A 12,514-nucleotide genomic window follows, 5' to 3' on the forward strand; every position below is an offset into this window, starting at 1 on the left:
TATATACATTTTTCAATCTGCCATTTAAAGTTCTTTCCAATCTTTCTCCCACCTACCTTTCCAGTTTTATTTCATCTTATTCACTTCACAAGATCTCTGTCCTGATCACTGTTCTGTAAGCTTATACCTTATAAAAGTGGTCCAAGTTTGGAATGCATTTCCGCCTTACAGAATCCCAGCTTCCTAAAAAGCACAGCTCAGGTGATAGCCACCCTTCTGCATGATGACCTTCTTGAATATATGCTAGTTATTATGCACTCTATCCCCTTTCAAATTACTTTTTGTTTGTTTGCTTGTGGGCACATCATATTCCTAGAAGAATATAAATCCTTCGAGGTAAAGAAATCTGGGGGTTTTGTCTTTGTATCCTCAGTGGATACTATATTACAAGTAACTGGCACTTAGTAGTAATTGTTTGCTGAACTGAAAATTGAATTAAGAGAGTCAGAAACAAATCTATATGGTAACTTCTAGTTTATACTCAAAAACATACTTCCTTTAATTCCCAAACAAAATTTGTTGCTCAAAATGGAATTTATTTAACCATAGTGAGAGATACAGAAACATAAATTCCTTTGGATACCTTCTTATAATCAGGACAGAATTCTGATCAACAATCAGATCTGACTCCCTTCACACACGTTGCTTGAATACATGAAAGTAAGAGGTTTCCAAATAAAGCTCAATTAGTTAACATGAAACCAAGTACAGAAATTGCAGTACTCTCTTAAGAGGTTGTTAATTACAAAACAATTCCCAATAAGTTCCCTAGCCAACCTTAAACCATTAACCACTCCATCTGAAACACCTGCTCATTTAACTTTTTTTTGTAATTGTTCTTTATTTCCTCTAGGAAGATTAATCTTCTGGAGAGGATCTTAATCATGACTTAAAATGGATTCTGTTTTTCTGAATATTCCAGCTTTCTATAGCATCTTAATTACACTGTTTTAGCACTAGTTCTATTTCCAATGCTGGGGTACAATGATGATTCCCTGCTGAATGATGGTCATCAGAAAAAGCAGTACTGGCCCTTCATAGTGAACTTAAAATAATGTCTTGCGTTTTTTTTATAACTGAATCAGACATCTGAAAATCACCTATCCCGGAGACTCCGCGTTTTGGCTTGGATAATCCCCAAATCCCAAAGAGCTGGGTTTTTTCGAGGATCAGTCATCTTGTGGCCATATACTTCAATTGCCAAAGCCCCTTCAGAAAGATACTCAATAAAATCTTCAGAGATGTTGACAGAAAACTCCTACACAGAACAGAAAAGATTGGTTAATGAAAAAGCAGCTATATTCTCTCCCTAAAAGCCCTATTATTGCTCACACCTGATCCATAATGCATTCTTTAGTATGGAGTACAGTAACAGAAAAAGATGTCAGGTGTTTTATTATTATAATAGGGAGACTAAACAGTCAAGAGCTATTCCCAGGGGGCTTCAAATTCCTGACATTAAAAAATGTGTGTGTGTGTGTGTGTGTGTGTGTATATATATATATATGTGTACACAACACACACATACACACACACACACACACACACACACACACACAATTCCTTTTCAACTACAAAACCTGGGCACTTAACAGATCTGAACTACATCTGATGTTTATTCTGCATAAAGTTGCTCTTTTAAAATGGCATAAGAAAACAAGTATAATTATAAAGACCAAATATGGCAAGAATAAGCCAAAAGACTCTGCATATGAGTTGACAACGTGCTGTTCTAGTTGTCAGGAATAATCCATCCCAATGATGGAAGCAAACACGCAGAACTGCCAAAATCACAGAAAAGTGCTCTAAGCACAAAACAGAGAAACGAGTTTTAACTAAAGTGTCCCACTAATATACCAAGGAGCAGGGGATATCATCAGTGCTGTCTTGGGATCAGAGAGGTTAAGGAATGTGCTAGAGCTAATGATTGTCAAAGCTAGGACTTGAGCACAAGGGCCTACACTCTATAGAATGTGCTGTGGTGTCTAAGATAAGATGTAAGAGATCATTTCTCAAACTTGTTAGTCTCAACACCTCTTACCATTCATAGAAAGTATTAAGGAAGAAATCTCCCCCAAAGTTTTGCAAATGTAGGCTATATTTGTTGATACTTGCTGTACTGTAAGTTAAGATACCTTAGTAGTATTATATGTATTATTATTATATTAGTAATATTAGTATTATTATGAAAATAGTTCTGGGTCTTGGGAACTCTCACAGGTTCCCAGACCACAATCTGAGAACTGTTGGCAAGACATGAAGTACTTAAAGAAGTAAAAATTTCTTAATAATAAAGTGTGCTAAATGCAAAATGGGTGAAAATAGAAAGCAGTGCAATTTCTCTTTGGGGAGGCCTTTTCACATATGCTAGTGACAAATTATTTCTAAAAAAAGCCTGTTTGTAAACATACACACACAGATGCATTCACCCATGTATACACACATACATACGTACATTGCATTTCTGTTAGGAGTCTTAAAACCAAGCAAGTCTGAAAAACAAAACTTACACTGCAGTGATCGAAGACCACCATGCACTGAGGCTCTTTGCTGGTGGGAGAAGATGAGGTGTCTACTTCAGGTGCAACAACAACTGGTTCCTGCTGATCCCAGAAGCTGTATTTGCAGAATACAAAATTGGAAAGGTGCTGTGGCAAACCTGTAGCTTGAAGTATTTTAACCTGTAGGAAAAAGAATTTTTCAAAATCAGTAAAGTCAAGGCAAAAAGCACAGCAAGAAAATGCGGAAGTTGAGCATTAGAAGAGCTTCCCTCTAGTCCAGTTGTAGCACTATGGTATAAAGGTAAAAGCAGAGGAGGAGGAGTGAGGAAGCCTGGGTTTTAGTTGATGACATATTAGTGATTAGCTGTTACTCTGCCTGGAGTAAATAATTTAACCTGGGAACAACTAGGTCAAAAACAGGAGATCACAACCTGACCATATCCCAGGATTTTTGTGATGATGATAATTCATATTAATGTTTTAAAATATAAATTTTTAAATTTGTCTTTCAGTGGAACGGAGGTAACAAATGTTAGCACACATGTATATGTATTTGCATATATGTCTATATATCTGTATGTACACATATGTATGTGTGTATGTATGTACATGTATGTAGTGTATATATAAAAGAAATATATGTACATGTATAAATATGTATGTACATGTGTGTATACACATAAAGAAACCTACAGAGGTATACACACACAAGGACAAACTACACTATAGTGTAGTCTGAGGTCAGATTGCAAGGTGTATTGGTCTGATCACAGAAATCACATTTTAAGAAGGAGATTGGGAAAAATTGAATGTGTACAAGATGACTGAAGGAAAACTAGTAAGAGGCCTGAAAACTACCCAGTAAGATGATCGATGGAAGGAATTTGCGATGTCAACAAGAAAGTAGCAAGAGCAGAATTGCTTTCTTCTAGCATTAGAAGGACTTGCATGTGAAAGACTGTTCTGTTTTCACACATAGGATAGACCTATTAGAAGGAGGTAGAAGTTGCAGAGAGGTCAATGGCAGCAGGAAAGAAATTTCTAACTACTGGAGCTATCAGAAAGTTTAGAATGGGCTGTCTCAGGAAAAACTACCTCCTCTCTGCCCTTACCCCACCTCTGTAATTATGAGACATGTTGAGGTAAAACAGAGGTTCTAAATGAGGGGTCCATGGACATCCAATGGGCCCAATGGACCTGGATGAGAAAAACAATTACATTCTTATTTTCACCAACTTCTAATTGATACTTAACACTTCCTTCAACTACTTAAAGAATTTTTTTCTAAGAAAAGTTCCACAGGCTTCACCAGACTGCCCAGGAGGTCCATGTCACAAAACTGATTAAGAATTCCTGAGGGAGAAGATGAATGACCTATCATAGGAAATGCTATAAGAAGTTATTCTATTCATATCTAGGTGAATCCAGAGGTCCCCTCTAAACTCTGAGATTTATAAATATTAAGTTTTATGAGAAATAAATAATAATATAGTACATCATGTAAGCAGAGTTATTTAAAAGTTTTCATTTTGGATGAAATTTTCTCAGTGCTTCTCTGATGGTTAACAGAGTCTAAAGAAACAAGGTTTAAATATGTAGGCTGAATCTATGGCTCTCCCATAGAAAGTTGTGTCAGCACCTAAAATGGGAGTCATCAGAGTCTTTAGTAATTTTTCATTCTTTTAAAAAAATATTTTATTTCTTTCCCAATTACATGTAAAAGCAATTTTTAACCTTCATTTTTTATAATTTTGCATTCCAAATTCTCTTCTCCCCTTTTCCCCATCATTGAAAAGGCAAGCAATTTGATAAAAGTTATACATGTGAAGTCATGCAAACATTTCGATATTAGTCGTAAAAGAAAAAACAAACCACAAACCAAACCAAAACAAAGAACAATAAAAGAAAGTTAAAAAAGTAAAAACCCCAGCATGCTCTGAACTGCATTCAGGTTCCATCAGTTCCTTCCCTGGAATGGGATAGCATTTTTCATCGTAGGTTTTTCAGAGTTGTCTTGAATCTTTGTATTGTTGGGAATAGCTAAACCACTCATAGTGCATCATTATTCAACACTGCTGTTACTGTGTACAATGTCCTGGTTCTGCCCATTCACTTTACATTAGTTTAGATATGTCTTCCCAAGTTCTTCTGAAAGTAACCCACTTGTCATTTCTCACAGCACAATAGTATTCCACCATAATCATATAACACAGCTTATTCATTCTTCAATTGACGGGCATCCCCTCAATTTCCAATTCTTGGCTACCACAAAAAAGAACTGCTATAAATAATTTTGTACATATAGGTCCTTTTCATTAAAAAAAAAAATCTCTTTGGGATATAAACCTAGTAGTGGTATTGCTAGGTATGCACAATTTTATAGCCCTTTGGGCATAGTTTCAAATTGCTCTTCAGAATGGTAGGATCAATTCACAACTCCACCAATAGTGCAGTTGTGTCCCAACATTCCCTGATCACCTCCAACACTTGTCGTTTTCCTTTTCTATATTACCAATCTGATAGCTGTGAGGTGGGACCTCAGAGCTGTTTAAAATTGCACTTCTCTAATCAACAGTGATTTACTGGCAATTGGTTGCACTGGTTTTGTTTTTGCAAAACCTTTTCAATTTAATGTAATAAAAATTATCCATTTTACACCCTGTACTGCTCTCTACATTTTATGTTAATAAATTCTTCCTTTATTCAAAGATATGACAGGTAAGCTATTCCATGATCCTCTAATTTGCTTACAGTATCACGCTTTATGTCTAACTCATGTACCCATTTTAACCCTTTCAGGAGTGTATGATGTGAGGTGTCAGTCTATACCTAGTTTCTGCCAAACTGCTTTCCAGTCTTCCCAGATTCAAATAATGAGTTCTTGTACCAAGAGTCTGGAACTTTGCATTTATCAAAATCAAGATTACTATGGTTATTTCCCACCTGTATTGAGTACCTAATCTATGTCACTGATATTTTTACTTATTCTTTATACAACTGCAAACTTTGGGAAGAAAATTATCTCATTATTTGTTTACAAAGATTTGCTACGTTTAGTAGAGTGAATTATTCTGTAATGTTGTGTAGACAAATCTCTCTATGGAAATACATTTCCAATTTTAAAAATTATATCCGTGAGAAAAATTTCCTTTATATTTAACTTTCTAAGACAATATCCAACTTGCAAAATCAGGAATACGTCAAAAATATTTTATCCTTAAATCTTTAGGTGCAGTTATAAAAGTCACCAAAAGGTGTCATGACAGCACAGAACTTTCTGTAGGCCCTGCTTACAAGAGAGAATTCAGTAAGATCTATTCTGTAAGGTTTTCTTTTTTAAATTGCATTTTAAAAAATAAAATCAGTGTTCTATGGCAGACCTGCAATTCTCATCCACTATATTTCTTTTTTCCCTTTTCATTTCTATATAAAAAGGCTGTGAAATTCACTTACACAGGCTATAATTCCACTGTTCAATGGCAAAGATGGCATTTCCCAAATGCAATGTTGCCCTTCTGTTTATCTCCACTCTGGGAGTGAAAGCTGATTTTTTTAAACAATGTTCTATCCACAAATTGTTAGTTACAAGGATATTTCTAGATTGACTGAACAAACTTAAGAGACACTTTCTAAAGATCAATGACAGAAAAGGCTATTTCATTTGTGACTGTGACCTCCCTGGTCCAGTGTTCTGCATGTAGTAGAGCCCACTGAAGCAGTCAAAAGAGGGCACGTCAAGGACTGAAGGAGGACAGCATGGCGAGAGGTACCACTTCCATGACTCAAACTGCTGAAACCCCTCAGCCAGTCGAAGCATTCCAATACTCTTTCCTTCAGAATGTCTGAATCTGTTTGCACTGGCTTGTTTGTACCTATTTCTCCATCTCTAAAAAAAACACTGTTACTTGTGCCACTTTCCTTTGTCTTTCCCCAGACCTAGTCCTGACCCATACTGGGGATATCTCAGCATTTATCCCCAGGGTGCAAGTGTAAGCCTCCTGACAGAAGGGGGAAAATGTTCCCTTAAATCGACTAACTCCTCTCCATTCGTTCCACAATTACTTATTGACTGCCTACGACATACATAAACAGAAGGAGAGCCATATATTTGCACTTAGAAAAGTCCCATGAACCACATGAAGGGCAAATAACACAATGGCCCACAGGACGCCAAAAAGCTACTTCTGTAGAGGCTGCCCTTCAACATACACATAATAACTAGCAGAACCAGGATTTTAAACTGAGATCCTCTGAATCCAAGTTCAGCATTCTCTCCTGGGCACCATCTTTCCTCTCTATTTAGCCACCTCATTACACTAGCCAAACTCCTTAGGAACAATTAGTTATGAATGTACCTAAAAAGGTTTTTTTTTTTGGAGGGAGTGGGTTGGGAGGGAAGGGCTAGAGGTATTCCTCTATGAATTTAAAAACTCCCTTGGAGTGCCAGTCCTTTATTTTATTGGATGCTTCTGTTTCATTGTCGATTTTCATTTTGAGTCCTCCTGCCTAACCTCTAGGTTTCTAGCATCAGGTAGGTTTGAAGACAACATTTCAGGGAACAGGAAAGATTTCTGATGAAGGGGATGCAGGGATCTATCACAAAGTGTACCCCATTTTTCCTGCTTCTCTTTTCAGCCACCCCAAGAGGATGTGAGTATTGGTCATGAAGTAGAATGAAGGAGCCTCCCAATCTACCTTGGGTTCCCAGGATGCCCTGTTCCCAGGAAGGCTCCTTGCTCTTCAGGACCCTACAAGGAGGGTCCTGGGTCACACTCAAGAGATAATTAAGCTGCTCTTGGAGCAGGTCCCTCCCTCCCCTTTCTGTTCTGCCTGACAAGAACTGCACCTCTGCCTAGACTCTAAGCTCTGGCCCTTCCATTTTTCTTGAACTCATGCAGCCTCCTGTCAGCAGCCCTTTCATTTTCCCAACCTACAGCAATTCCCCCTCCCCCCACCCACAATCTCAGGTTGCCCCGGAGAGCAGCTAGGTGGCACCATAGTGCATACAACACTGGTCCTAGAGTCAGAAAGACATATCTTCCTGAGTTCGAATTCAGCTTCAAACACTTACTAATGTGACACGTAACCCTGCTTGCCTTAGTTACTCATCTGGAGAAGGAAATGGCAAACCATTCCAGTATCTTTGCCAAGAAAACCCCAAATAGGGTCACAGAAAGGTGAATATGACTGAAATGACTAAATAATAAATTGCCCCACAAGGCACCGGACCTTACCTAGCAGCAACTTTAGCTTCCCCCAACTTGATGGAGACCAGAAGGCCATGTAATGAAGTTCAACAAACCATTACTGAATAATAAGGGCAAAGTAGTCTGGTATATGGAGATTAGAATTAGAAGAGCTCGGTTCAAATCCTACACCTGTTCCTAAGTGACCTTGAGCAAAAGTCACTTAGCCTGCTTGTCCTCAGTCTGTACATCTGTAAGATGAGAAAGCTGGACTAAATGATACCTAAACTCCTTTTGATTCCGAATTCTATAGTCCTGGATATGTGCCTATGTAAATCACTACCTATAATCTATTATCCAAGCTCCCAACTATTTGTCAAAGTTGGCTTTATATGACAATTTAGGGTCTCATGCCCTTTCAAGGGCATATATATTTTAACTGATGGTACAAAAAAAAGCTTTCAAGTCCCAAAGGAATGAAGCCTTTGTGCTGGGATTTAGGGTCCCTGTGAAATATGATGGGGGCATGGAGATCTTCCCTGGTGTGCCTTAGATCCAACAACATAGGAAGCCATTTATTCTGCTTTCATTCTCATCTATGAGGGAACAGTATAAACACCAAGAGGCAAAAAGGAAGTAGCGCTGCATACACCGAGAATAAAGAGCACACAGACTGGGCCAAGTGCACACAAGGGGCAGGGCTGAGCAGATATATCAAAACCTAAATTTTATTCCAATTTTATATAAAAAAAACTTGGGCCAATTTATACACTAGATTAATATAATATGTGATACAAGAATGTCCCTAAAATGACTATATGGTTTTTTGGAGACAGGTATCTATACCAAATAATTTACCATCAATTATGATACTGTAAGAAAAAAAATAACATTTTCATCTTCACCTATCTGAACATCCCCACAATGAACCACAGTGGTTAAAAGTTCCCATCATACCTACCCCATGTTTAGGGTAAGAAAATTCCTCTAAAATGAAACTTGGACTTACCATGCACACTAGTTTGTGGTCCTGGGCATCCTTATCAAATGAAAAATCCACATTGTCATCCCCACCTGCGATTCGTTCTCCGATAGCACCACTGATCTGCACCACTTCCACATGAAGCCGACCTGCCACCTGATGAGGTGAGAAGGAAAAGGAAAGCAATATTTTCCCTTTTTTCCTTTTATAGGTGAGTATCAGGTTTAAATTCCACTGGTTGGGGCAGTAAAAAGAATGAGGTTGCAGCTATGGCTCCTGACCTCCATTATGCCAATAAACAAGTCTCCAATTTTCTTTACAAAGTAGTCATGATTATCCAAGGTTTGCAATGTTTGCCAAGTACCAGTATAGTTGCCCATCATCAACCCTCCAAGGCTCAGTCATATATAAAGCGTAGGGACTCTCTCCACCAGCATGGATCACAATGCACCTGTTTACAGCTGAGTAGATGGTTTTTATGAGTTGTTGTGGTAAAAATTTATCACCTTGTAGCCAATCTGGTGATGAGGCTAATTCAGCTCACTGATGCCTGGCATACACCGAGTATATTGCCAGGCCTGCACTCCAAATACTTCCACCTTGAAAGGACCTTATACAAAACACACTCTACTAGTAGAAAAGTTGAGAACACAGGGTCACCTCTCCCAATGATGAGGCACTGGAGCAGTACATTAGCAAGAGCTATCAGCATTATTTTTCCTAATGAAACTACCTATTAATTCTTCCATTTTCCTTGCCAGACACAAGAACTTAAGACTGATCACATCAGCAATGTTGGTGGAGCCATAAGTACTGATGCTCCTCCAGTTATCTGAGCTGTTTTTTATTTGCTCACTTTAAACTGAGCAAAGAAAACAACATACACAATGACAACAACGTAAATTAAAACAATCACCACAAGCCAACTGAAAGTGAATGTTGCCAAATGACAAAAACAACTTTGGCTTCAAAGAAGACACAAGAAGAAACCCTTTCCAACCCAATTCTTTGTAACGGTGGGAGGGCCACAGATATGGGCCCTTATAAATATTCTCAGATTTTTTTTGATGTATTGATCAGTTTTGCTGATTGTTTGTCTTCTTCCTCTTTTTCTCAAAAAAAGATTACAAATATGTGTAAAATACACACCCAGGCACACAGACACACACAGAGGAAGAGGACGGGCTCTCTTGGAGATGAGAAGAGAAGGAACAGAGAAGATAATTTAGGCAATGAAAAAACAAATGGTATTACTAAAAATTTCACTTAAAAAAACAAATAAGCGTACAGTCCATTACTAAAACAACAAAAAATACAACCAACCTCTCCTTTTTGGTTGATGATTGGCACAGCATATTGCAACTTAACATCATAGAAAAGAGAGCTGAGGAAAACATTGGCCACACCAATAAGACTGTGGTTCTCTTGTTCATCATAGAATGGATCAGCTCGCTTGAAGTAAGACCTTGTTACCTTTAATTAAATTCAGAACACAGAGCTTCAGAAAGTTATTCAGAAGACGAATTCAGATTAGTGCTTTTCTCTTGACCTATTCAAACATAAGCCAATAAATGAATATACAAAAGGGACTGAACCCTTCGTTTTTAATGTAACCTCAGAATATTGGAGTTGGAAGGAACCTCAGAGGTCCCTCAAGGAGGTATATTACTATACCTGGTTTAGAAATCACTGCAAACTCTTTCATTTACTTGAGGCAAATAGGGTCATTATACCTCTTGAATAGCTTTTGCCTTTAGAGGAACACTTATTCGCTACTCACCACAACAGAAACTCATCATCCAAGAGGTAAAAGGAAAATTACATGAAAGAGAAAAAATAAGGTATTCCCTTCTTAAAACTAGTGAAAATAATACCCATGGTGGTTACAATGAGAGAAATACATCAGGAAATATATTTGCTTCTAATGGTCCCAACAGGTAGTGTGGCATCACGTAGATCTGGAATCAGAAGATGAGGATGGATTCCTATCTCTGACACTTGATAGTATGTGGCTATCATAAAGAAGGTATTTAAACCCCCTTGAACCTGCTTAAGATGGAGATAATAGTATTTACAACCTCACGGTGTCATTAAGAGAGCATTCTGTAAAGTATAAGGTACTATCTAAACGGAAGCTATTACAATCCTGTGAGCTAGAGACCTCAACTAAGTACAACCACATATCTCTACTCACATTCACAATAAAAACTGAAATCTCGTAAAATGCATGGAAGTTCTATCAGTTTAATAATTTATCACTTAATATTTGTTTTGAGATGGTAGGCTAAATTGCAAATGAACCCTGGGCTGTATCCCAATACTTTTCCTTTAGAAGCGTAACAATGCAGAGCAAAATGCCTGGATTCCTTAGAAAATTACCTCAGAACAGATAAAGACACAGATGTGAAATGAAAAATAAACACATCTTCACTTCACTGGGAATTTTTTTTTGTGATAAGGAGATCTCAATCTGAGAGGTTTAACTGAACAATCAAATGAGAGGTAAAATGCTTTTTGGAAATTAAACATGCTCTGAACTAGGAGAATTAAGGAATGGTAGAAAATGGATTTTTTTAAAAAAGAATTTTTGGTTACCTAAACACTGCAGAAATCTGCAAGAAATTCTGATGCTATGAATCGGAGTGGGTTTAAAGATTTTTACTACAAAATCCGTTTCCTAATTCATGTGTGTCCCTTACATGCAACACCAATTTAGCTATTATACACCAATTACTACTTACTGGGCTGTCTTCATCACATTCCTTCCACTCTTGATAAAGGTCCCTCATGTCCAACAACCTGTTGTCCAGTTTCTCCAAGGACCATATCTGTTTGCCTTTGCCTTTTCTCCTCACCTGGATTGCAGGTTCACTGAGAAGTGAGCCCCGCTGCAAAAAACATGGGTAGTTACTAGAAGAGGTGTTGAAGTGATTCACAATGTAATTCTGACTGTACACTTGTCAAACAAAGTATAACAAGTTACTAACATAGCCACACTTTTATAGTACTTCAGGTTTTGCAAAAACAAACAAACAAAAAAACTTTTTAATATCAACTCACCAACTTAAAAATGTCACAAAACATCTAACACTTTCAACGGATTAAATTTCTCTGGCTCTATAACTAGATCAATAAAATCCATTAAAGAGAGTTAGGAAAAGTTATTTGGAGGTAGCTTGAAATATACAGAAAAAATTTTCCACAGACCATGACCAAGTGTGTGGAAGTAAGTAACACTACAAGGCAAGGAAGAGAGTATTTTCAGCTCTAACTCTGGACTAGGTGGAGTTTTTTGACTACTCTGAGCTACCTCTTGGGAATTTCAGAGTACTGTGAAATGAATACATTCTTACACTGCTATCTTGTGTACAGTCATTACTGTATTTGAAAGCTAACTGCCAGGCTAGGGTATTTTTGAGAAAATTATCTCCTTGATATAAAAGCAAAAATTATTTGGGGCTTCTCAGAAGCAACAATCAGAGTCCATTCTGTGCTCTAAGTAATTTCTACTGAACCAAGTGACATGTGCCATTTAGCCAAACGAAGGTTAAAGAGAATGTCCTGCCACTAGTCTGGACGGTTTTTTGGCCAGGAGATGGTTCCCATATGTGGATCACCAGGAACAAAAGATGGCAGAAGCTGATGTCAGCTTGCCATTTGCCTCTTTCCTCTGATAAGGCAGCAGAGGGGATGGAAGGAAAGAAGCCAAATCCTGTTCTAGGGAAAGTATGAATATTAGGGAGCTGAGTCCAAATACAGAGGGCTAAGAAGGAAGACAGCTGGGACGTAAAAGCAGAATGGGGAGAGACAGAGATGAAGACTACTGCTGAGCTGAAACAGATGTG

At 37.8% G+C, this 12,514-nt stretch overlaps 1 protein-coding gene across 1 annotated transcript in view; it reads right to left on the reverse strand.

Annotated features, from left to right (window-relative positions):
- The window catches only part of KIF13B (kinesin family member 13B), a 241,569-nt gene that overhangs the window by 70,459 nt on the left and 158,596 nt on the right, over positions 1-12,514 (reverse strand). Inside the window, exons 19-23 of the mRNA XM_072634812.1 lie at positions 11,411-11,557; positions 9,993-10,142; positions 8,697-8,825; positions 2,511-2,681; positions 1,101-1,258 (exon numbers count right to left, since the gene is read on the reverse strand). Coding sequence (XP_072490913.1) covers positions 1,101-1,258; positions 2,511-2,681; positions 8,697-8,825; positions 9,993-10,142; positions 11,411-11,557 — 755 coding nt within the window. The remainder of the gene's footprint in view (positions 1-1,100; positions 1,259-2,510; positions 2,682-8,696; positions 8,826-9,992; positions 10,143-11,410; positions 11,558-12,514) is intronic.

Source organism: Notamacropus eugenii, chromosome 1, assembly GCF_028372415.1.
Source record: "Notamacropus eugenii isolate mMacEug1 chromosome 1, mMacEug1.pri_v2, whole genome shotgun sequence".
Taxonomy (NCBI): Eukaryota; Metazoa; Chordata; class Mammalia; order Diprotodontia; family Macropodidae; genus Notamacropus; species Notamacropus eugenii.